The sequence below is a fragment of the Pholcus phalangioides genome, unplaced genomic scaffold, assembly GCF_987345545.1.
Source record: "Pholcus phalangioides strain wild (caught in Gottingen) unplaced genomic scaffold, Ppha-v1.0 ptg000009l_1, whole genome shotgun sequence".
In the NCBI taxonomy this organism is placed as follows: domain Eukaryota; kingdom Metazoa; phylum Arthropoda; class Arachnida; order Araneae; family Pholcidae; genus Pholcus; species Pholcus phalangioides.
Window position 1 is genome coordinate 46,415,337 of NW_028301602.1, and position 9,687 is coordinate 46,425,023.

Below are 9,687 nucleotides of genomic sequence, written 5' to 3' on the forward strand. Positions count from 1 at the left end.
ATGATTTGGGAATTCAAAGGGTTCTAATCAAATCAAAAAGTATGTTGGTTATGCTATCGGTTTCAAGAATATTTCCCTACTTTATTTATCCTCATTTCTTAAAGAAAAATTATCAAAAACCTGCTTAAAAAAACCAAATTCATGTCGACCGTCATTGTTCCATCAAAAATGGACGTAATACTGAAAGGAAAAAATATAAGATAGTTGTTATATGAAAACACTAGGGGATTGTCTCTAATGAAATGGTGGCTACAACGGAGTCATTATAATGAGTGTCAACTGTACAAGTACATTCTTAAGAAGCATACTTCCAATTAGAAAAGGTATCCAAATAAACTTGTAGAACTCAGATGCGGCATTCATGTTGCAAGAGATTGTATAGTTATTAAAATAAAAATGTTTTATACAGATACCCTCAGCTTAAAACCCAATGAAAAAGTTGTTGCCCTGTCTCTCCCGAGACCAGCAACAAAAAAATTCCATGCTTCCAAGTGAATTTCCACTGAGATATTTGAATTAAAAAATAGAGAAAAGCAGTATAAATGTGAGTCCTGTTATACTGTGTTTCACTTAAATGATTTGGAAATGCACTGCAAGCAGCTTAAGTATTCTGTAACCATGCCACGGGTTGCTTGAGTCATCTGGAAATGTACCGCAGGTCACTTAAGTAATCAGAGAATGTGCCGCTTAGTTAATTTTTTACAAAATTAGGTTTGAGGTTACAGGCCACATTTGGCCCGTGGGTCGAGCATGTATGTTCTTAGAACAAAAATTAATGGCGTAATTCAAAGTAGCAGTGTATTTGATATCTATATATGTTTTAGATTGAATTACAGTGAAGTGTAATTTCAATAAAAAGTACATAAATTTACCTGGAATGGCCACTGAATTATATGCAGTGAAATTACTAACAATAATTTTATTTGTTGTAATGCACAGGGTTACAAGATGGATGATCTTCTGACTTCTTACATCAGCCTCATGTTAAGCAGCATGAATAAACAACGAACAATTCGCATGAAACAATAATGGAGTATTTGTGCAGAGTGTTACAATGAAAGTGCACGTGATAGTTCTATGTTGTCTACTCACAGATATTATAATGACTCCAACATTGTATTTATGACTGTATTGACTTGAATTACAAGAACTTGTAAGTGAATCTCATTTAGTTTTCTGAAAAAGTATTCAATCGACAAAGGAAAACACGTATTAATCATTCCACAAGAGTTGCATTTCATGAATCATTCCAATGAAAGTATATAAGACTGATTATTTCAATATCATAATCATTTAGTTAAATTGCACTGAGCCAACATACAGAACAAATTTTTTAGTTTTTCCCCTGATCTACAAATGATGGTCACAATGATTTATTTCTATTTAGTTACCCTCAATCATTTCCAGGATTATATTAAAAGTGGTCGACAACAATTTTTACCTCAGTCAATGTTAGGCAGACAAAAATTCCTGGTAGCTAAAACTTGGTCTCAGCTGTCTTAAGAGATATAATCAATGGATGGTCAAACTCTTGATTGATTTCATGTATCGAGTTGTACTTATTCTTGTAATTCTACCGTCCATTTGTCTCGCCCTTGTGATATTTTATCAAAATAAGATATTCAGCTGTTTTTATTGTAAAAACTGCGTAAAAGTTTTGTATTTTAATTTATTAAGTATGTTTATAATTTCTATATTTTTATGTAGGAAACTTTTACTTCATTGCTAAATCATGGCCAGAACTAGGGAGGGGGGGACAAAGGGAGCAACTGCCCCAAGCAGCAGATTTTGGGAAAGAACAAAAATAATGTTATAAAATCATTGAACTCTGACGGCAAAATAATGTTTGCCCCCATACACATAAAATATCCAAGTTATGGCCCTAGCCATATACAAGTATTGCGAAAAACGTGGTTTTCAATTTTCTCTGACCTTTCATTTTGTGTCTAATATACTGTGTTGAAAAAACAAAGGTGTAAATCATGAACATTTCCATCAATAAGTTCATTTAGTTTTTTTTTTGTCATTACTTTTACTTTATATTTCACACAAGCACCAGTGTATGACAACTTATCTATGATTTGCATTATCAGATTTTGTAAAGAAATATCGAATATATATATGATATCGGAGAGCTCATTATTCCATCTTGATCCCAGTGATATTTATTGCTATCCATCCCAGCTTATTTTAAAAACGAATTTGGAAATGTCCATTTATTTTTTAGAATTTTTAAATATCTGCTTAAAAATAAAAAAAAAAATCAAACCACATTGACATATTCTGCACATTCATCACCGATAACCAACTTTATTGTGCAAAGAATTTGAAATCTTCCATCAATTTTTTGAAATCACCCATTCCAAACCAGAATTTTAGTTACCTTGAGATAATGAATGCACACCTTCTACAATAATAATAAAAACACCTACATAGTTATTAATGATTTGCCTGTTTTGACCCATTTTATGAGGCCATTAATAGACAAAAAAAACTTTTTCATAAACTTAAAATGGATTTGATTTGATCCTACTGAGAGCCAAATTGTATTGTTGTTTTACAGCATTATAAAAAGTGTGTTTGTTGTACAGTGATATCTTGGCTAACAAAGATAATTTGTTTCAGAATCATTGGTTAGCTGAAACATTTTTCATAGGTTTCTATAGAAAATTGTTTAATTCAATCCAGGAATGGCCTAAATTTATTCGTTATATAAAACACTATTAAAAAAATAATAATACTGAACTAAGACCAAGATGAACAGTTGTTACAATTGGATAAAATGAGAATTTATAAGGTAAAAACCGAAGATATTTTATTTTTTTACACCCTATACAGAGTCTTACGCGTTCTCCTACGTCAGTGGTTTTTCTTAAAGTGTGCGTCGGGCCTACTAAAAGGCATCGCAGCAAGGTGGAGATATTCATCTGCATGTCTATTTATGCTTTGAAGTGTTTTTTTATAAGTGAAAAAATATCCACTAAACCATTATGGGGCACCGCAGGTGTCAAAAGTTTGAGAGCCACTGTCCTACGTGATGTGCTCAACTTATTTCTCTTTCTCATGTTTTTGTTAATGCCAAAGACTGAAATCGGCCAGTTCAGGAATTGGCCAATTTTGTTGTAAATTGACCCTGCCAATGTCTGAATTACCGGCTTTGACTAGCCAGTTCACAAAGTGGCTGGAGATTTCTGCCCGAAGTCAGAAAAGAAACAGCATGATTCAGGGTCATCACCATTTGGCATATTTTTTCATGATAATTATAACCACAGCATCCCACCATATAATGCAATAATCCTTTTTTTTTCAAAGTTTGACAGAAAAAAGTGTATATGTCTATGTTATCATATAGTTTTCCCTCTCAAATTTCTTTTCTCTCGTCACATGGAGCACTAATCCAATATACAACTACTATACATTTGTACCTCAGAACCATACTATCGTATGCCCATTTTTGTGAATTTTGAGATATTACTGTATTCTTGTAGTTCTCATTCTGTAGTTTGGGAATCATAGTATTGTATTTTAGCTAAAAAATAATTTTTAAATTGTAATAATTATTTTAGCTAAAATACAATACTATGGACTTGAATGAGAACTACACAAGAATACAGTAATATCTCAAAATTGAAAAAAATGGGCATATGATAGTATGGTTCTGAGGTACAGTATAGTCATGTATATCACATGTTAACAATGAAAAACGTGGATTTGGCACCTACCAGACTGTCTTACATTGGGCTTTCGCAGTAACAGAACAGCCAGAGCACAACCAGACCAAGTAACATACACAGATTAGACCTAAAATTGAGAACATTGAAGTCTACACTCCTTTTCTAAATGCATTTTCTCTTAATCTTTTACTTTACATGAATAGACTCAAAAGTTTCCTGAAAAAGAAATATAAGTTTCATCTGAAAAATTATTCTTAGACTAACATTAATTCATCGGCCACGAGTAACAATTCTGATCATGATTGGAGTGAAAATTCAGCTCACAATGATATGAGGTGATATGTTAGTGAGTGAAACCACATCCACATCATTTGTTAGCCGAGATAAATATACTGCAAAAAAAAAAAAACCCCTTTGTTAAGCCAAGATGTACGTTAGCTGAAGTAACACTGTATTGAGAGAATGTTGAAGCTCAGTTTCATTTGTTTCACAAAGTGGGATGTGACCTTATTTCAAGTTCATTTCTTTCAATATGACTTTAGATTTTTTATATATTTTTTGTATAATAAACAAATACAGTTGAGCCCAGTTTTATAACAAAGTTACACAAGAATGTGAAAAACATTTTCAATATCTGATATTCATTATAACCGATGCACAATGAATACTCGAGTGTAATGAGCGGGATCCACTTAAAGCACCTTTACTCACCTATAGTGCACAGACTAGAGGTTAGAGGTGGTTCACGAGGATCGTACAGCTGGTCTTTAGACAGACATAAAAATTAAATTTTAAAATGAAAATTATTTTACACATATGCCAAAAATATAAACAATATTCACATAGGTTTGAATAAAATATTAAAGCCATCTAACTGCAAGTTAGTGGGTCACAAAATGTGTGTTGCCACCCTTTGTCAAAGACGAGCTGTTGATAATGATGTGTGCCCATTTGGTGCTTTGAATTGGTTGTTTATCTGACTATTCTAGAGAATCTTGGGATTCGCAAAACTGAGAAACATTGACATAAACTACACTACAGTTGTATAAATCCTTCTGTATTTGAGCGGCTCTGAAAATTAACCAGCGTATTTATAGCTATAGACGGCGATAGCCTTTCTCTGAATAATACAGTAGCACTTCTCATTCAGATTTTTTTCTGAAAAAAAACTTCCAATTTTATGGAACTTCAGGAAAAAAGTTCTACTCTTGCCAAAAACTTCATTGTACCAAATACTCATAAATATGGCAATTGATTATAAGCAATGTATTTAACATTATTTTGGTGTTGCAGGTCCACTGGGACGGGGAAAAGAAATTGTTATAACTGATACACACTTCATAATATTTTATTTCGTTATAAGCGGGCTCGCCTGTATTTATTGCTCTCACCTCTCAGTACTTTGAACTTCGTACCCTATTTGTATAACACTAGTATTTAGATGAAGAATCAAAATGAAAGAATCAAAATTATATCGGAGTATGCTGAAACTGATATGATTCTAACGCAATAAGAATTAGGAACTTTTTACTTGGTCTAAATCATAGTTGGAATGGATTTGCTTCCCGAAATTTTCTTGACTCAAATCATGTGTAGATTTTTACATTTGCTTAACACACCTCTACCCTTTACCCACCTGAACAAAGTTATTTATTTTGTGCAAAATAAATTTTGTTAACTTTGTTTTTTTGTACATGTATGCTCACACACACACTTTATTGATGTATCTATTATATAAAAACTATGGATATAAAAATATATTAAATTTGTTTAAAAGATCACATGAGTTATGGGAAATGAATTGTGTAAAATTCTCTTTATATATATTAGCTATGTAATAAATTTTATTATTTGGATGCTTTTTTTTATATAAAAAAAATTAATAAAATTTAGTTGCTGTTGATTCCGTCTGTTTTATGCATTGACTTTTTGTGACTATGTTGTTAACGGAATTTAAAAAAAGGAATTTTTCTGTCCTAATCTTATGCCAGTATTACACTATATAAATTTGATAAACGATCTTTTACACAACTTGAAAAACCAACCAATAAGCCTATTGATTATATTCGCTCTAGTGTAACCGATATGCTTATTGGTTGCATTTTTCAAGTTTTATAAAAGAACTTTCCCAAAACTTTGTGTAATTAGCAACATTAGTGTAATGCTGGTCTTAGACAGTTTAAAATAAGAGCGAAACCTCAATAAAAGTCTGACATTTTGTAATTATGGCTGCCTACAGAGATTTTTTTTTTTTTTTTTTTTTGCCATTTTGAACAACAAGCAAACAAATCTTTCCAGCTTTTGGTACTTTTAACCCTGCACTTGACTGTTATATCTTAAAAATAGGATGTTCTACACCAGTTTTTCCTCAACCTTTAATAGCCCATGCGCCCCCCTCCCCCTCTTTAGACCACCAAATTTTCTTATGAATTCTCCCGTTCCATCTTATCCAGGAGAGAAATACCCTTTCTACTTATTGAATTAATCAAAATTAAATTTATGATGAACAAAAATTTTTATAAATAAGATTGGTCTCTGGAACCCTGGGCTAGGCATGGATCCACAGCGTAGAATGATCATCCCTCCCAAGAGCCAAACTATATGAGGAAAATAGGTCTGCGTAAAATGTGGGACGATCCAACAAACATACATAATAAATTGACCCCTCCCCAATACGTCCATGCTTACTCTCAGCTGGAAATCAGTGAGCTTCCTTTTTGGGACGGGGGTTCTATGCATAGTCGTCTCAACAACATGGGTCCCTGAGTATAGTGATATTCTGCGACCTCTATTTAGCTGGAAGCAACAGCTTATACGGTCAACACTATATAACAATTCCCTTTGTCCCAGCGAAAACGGGCATAATATTAGGAGGGTTGCTGTATCAAAAGTAAAACATATATTATAGTCGTTCTATGAAAACATTTGGGACTTATCTACCAATCGCGTTAACCGTGCGGTCATTATAACGAGCCTCAACTGTATCCAATTTCGTCAATATTGGGATAGCAATAATGACGATTTGCAGTACTTTTGTTACTACATATGGGTATAGGAATATATAGTAAAATTTGTGTTCAACGGAATCGCAAGGGACCGAGATTTTTTGCCATTGAACACAGGTTTCCGCTTAATAGGTTCAATTGACATGTAAAATTATGCACCGATCTCGTAATTGAAGTACAGTATAATAAAAAATAAATTACTTGCAAATAAACTAATCAATTTAAATGCACATAAAATAATGCACATTATTTACTCTATAATTACTAAATATTTAGGTTTTCACAGCATCTGTGTGACACTTCACTCCACACTTCGAAAAATTACTAAATTAACGTTCTTTTCAATTTTCTCTGAAATTGTTAATATCTGTCGTATCAGGTTCAGTTTGTATCATTGTCATCTATGTTTATATAATCCTCAGCACCAAGGCCGTAACTAGGATTTTTATTGTGGGGGAGGCAACGTGATTTCGCTGCCGCGACCGTTATAAAATTCAATGATTTTCCGCGCAAATTTTGCCACCCGAGCAATTGCCCCCCCCCCCCTAATTCCGGACCTTCTCAGCACTTGCGATCATGGAAAGCAGCTTGCATACAATTTTATAAGTTGTACATCATTTGGAAATTTAACCATTAAACTATTTCTCCCACAGAAAAGTCTGCTTTTTACCAAAAAATTTGTTACAATTTCAAAAAGCAACTGTTTCACTACATGTGGCTTTTCAAAAATCACATCAAGTATGGTAACAGTTTTTACAAATCAAAGAGTGGATGAGGTAGAACTCGCATTAGCAAGCAGTCATTGTATAAAAAATTTCGATAGAACTAATATTTTGTATGATCCTTTGCCCAATTGGTCGCGAAACAGTCGAAGTATTTGTATAAAATTTTCCTTTCTGTTTCCGCGTAAGACAGGTTCCGTTTAATCCAGGTATTTTAACATGTATTTTGGCATTGAAATCGCGGGACCACGATTTTTTCCCGTTAAAGACAGGTTTCCGCTTAATACAGGTTCCGTTGAAAACAAGTTTTACTGTATATACTAAATTAAATTTCAATAAATAACCGCAAGATATTCACTTTATAAAACAGGCGAGCTTCATAGGAAAACATAATAAAAAATCTTTAGATGTAAAATTTCCCTTTAGTGACATAGTACCCTTAACTTCCAGCCAGCTGAAGACTTTTCAGTGCTTCCAGCATGTAGATCAGTGTTTCCCCAAAGCTGCATTAAGAGCGGCTTTGGTGTTTCCCAAAGTGGGCAATATCGCCCCCTGGTGGGCGATGGAATGGTCCAAGGAGGCGATAGAACCTACTGATTTAACATAGGATCCCATGGGTTTACTTCAGTTGGGGGGCGATGAGAGGGAAAAAATTTCTGATGAAGGGGGCGATGGAACAAAAAGTTTGGGAGACTATGATGTAGATAAACATACGCACATTTTAAAACCATGGTTGCAGATATGAGGCCACGCCTACGCTGGCTCATGCATTAAGATGGATGGCCCTGGTTCTAACGGGGGCCTTCGTGATGTTCGTTTCTCCCTTCTTACACGGGGTAAATTCAGGTAAGAAGGGAAAAATCACGAAGGCCACGGTTCTATGGACAACTGGATTCTGAAAGCAGTCACATTTTTTTTAAGTAAATAATGTGATCTTCGTGTATTCCGAAAAGATCTGTCCAGGGAATTTGTTAGTGTTGGTAGGCATCCATATGACTGAACCAGATTTTCCCACTATATTTCACTTGAACGCTTTATTTTTTCACAGCTCTCTATAGCTCCCCTTTTTATTTAATTTCCACTTGCCTCCCGCCTCTCCCGGATCAAGAACCACAGTTCTATACCAGTCCCAACCTTCAAGCATCTGGGTGGGCATCACAAAATCCCAGATTTGATGGCCACAGTGGTGGTCGGCTAAAGTTGGTTTTCTATAACAAGAATGGTTACCCTTTTAAATTCCAATCATAAGAATATTCATTCACTGCCAATTTCATCTTTATTAAATTGCTGCATGGCAATATAACTGGAGGTGGTGTGCAGTAAGGTAGTAGTAGTTTCATCCTTAAAAGGTGTTATTTTTTATTCGCTGAAAGGCTATGCAATTGCATAAATACGGTGAACCTCCTCTTAACAGTCACCCCTCGTTTATGACCGAATAACAATTTCCTCTCATAAAAGTGTGCATTTCAAACCTCTGATTAACGGTCACTTCTCTTTTACAGAGATTTTTTTTGTCCCACCGGTGTCCGCAAAAGAGATGGTTTTACTGTGTTACCATGCTCAGTGGAGTGGGGAGAGCTTAGCGGGCTATAGCCCAGAGCAGCAAATTTTGAGTAATGAGTGGGTAAGAAAAGTACACTGCTCAAAACAAATAGGGGAGCAAGCAAAAAAGTGAAGAAAACCGTGCGAGACAGCCACGTATTGGCATACAATGGATAGTACACGCGTATCAATGCGCAATACAGAAAAAAGACGTAAAAAAAAATTGGAATTAAGCTTTAATTCTTTGAAAATATGGAAAAAACATGAAAAGATGATTTAGGGCAACAATTTGGTTACGTGTAAACGATAAAAAAAAAGTACTGTTTAGACATGATGCATGAGTTTTAATAGGGCGTGTGGTCTCCTCGAAGACTGCTGCACACCTGTTTGCCATGGATGCGATGAGGTTATCGATCAGACTTTGGGAAATACTGTTCCACTCCTCAAGAAGTGCAATCTGCAAGTCTCGGACAGTAACAGGCGGCCTTGGTCGCGCAGCAATGCGTCGTCCGAGCAGAGCACGCTGGCCATTCCATACGCTGTATTGTTTCAGCTTCAAGCATGTTCTCCACCAGACGATGCTCTATGCGGTCGAGCATTATCATCCTGGAAAACAAAGGAATCTCCAATCGCTCCAGCGTAAGGGATGACATGAGGTCGCAGTATCTAGTATGCATACCTTCGGGCCGTCAAAGTGCCATTCCGAATGATATGCAGGTCCGTACGTCCGCCTATGCTGATTCC

The 9,687-nt window shown here is 35.0% G+C and overlaps 1 protein-coding gene across 2 annotated transcripts in view; it reads left to right on the forward strand.

The window, feature by feature from the left end:
- ck (unconventional myosin-VIIa ck) overlaps nucleotides 1–5,542 on the forward strand; it is a 64,704-nt gene extending 59,162 nt beyond the window's left edge. For both annotated transcript variants that reach the window (XM_089236399.1, XM_089236400.1), the window contains exon 47: nucleotides 940–5,542. In XM_089236399.1, coding sequence (XP_089092525.1) covers nucleotides 940–1,029 — 90 coding nt within the window. In that variant the 3' untranslated portion in view covers nucleotides 1,030–5,542. The remainder of the gene's footprint in view (nucleotides 1–939) is intronic.
- The last annotated feature ends 4,145 nt before the right edge of the window (nucleotides 5,543–9,687 follow it).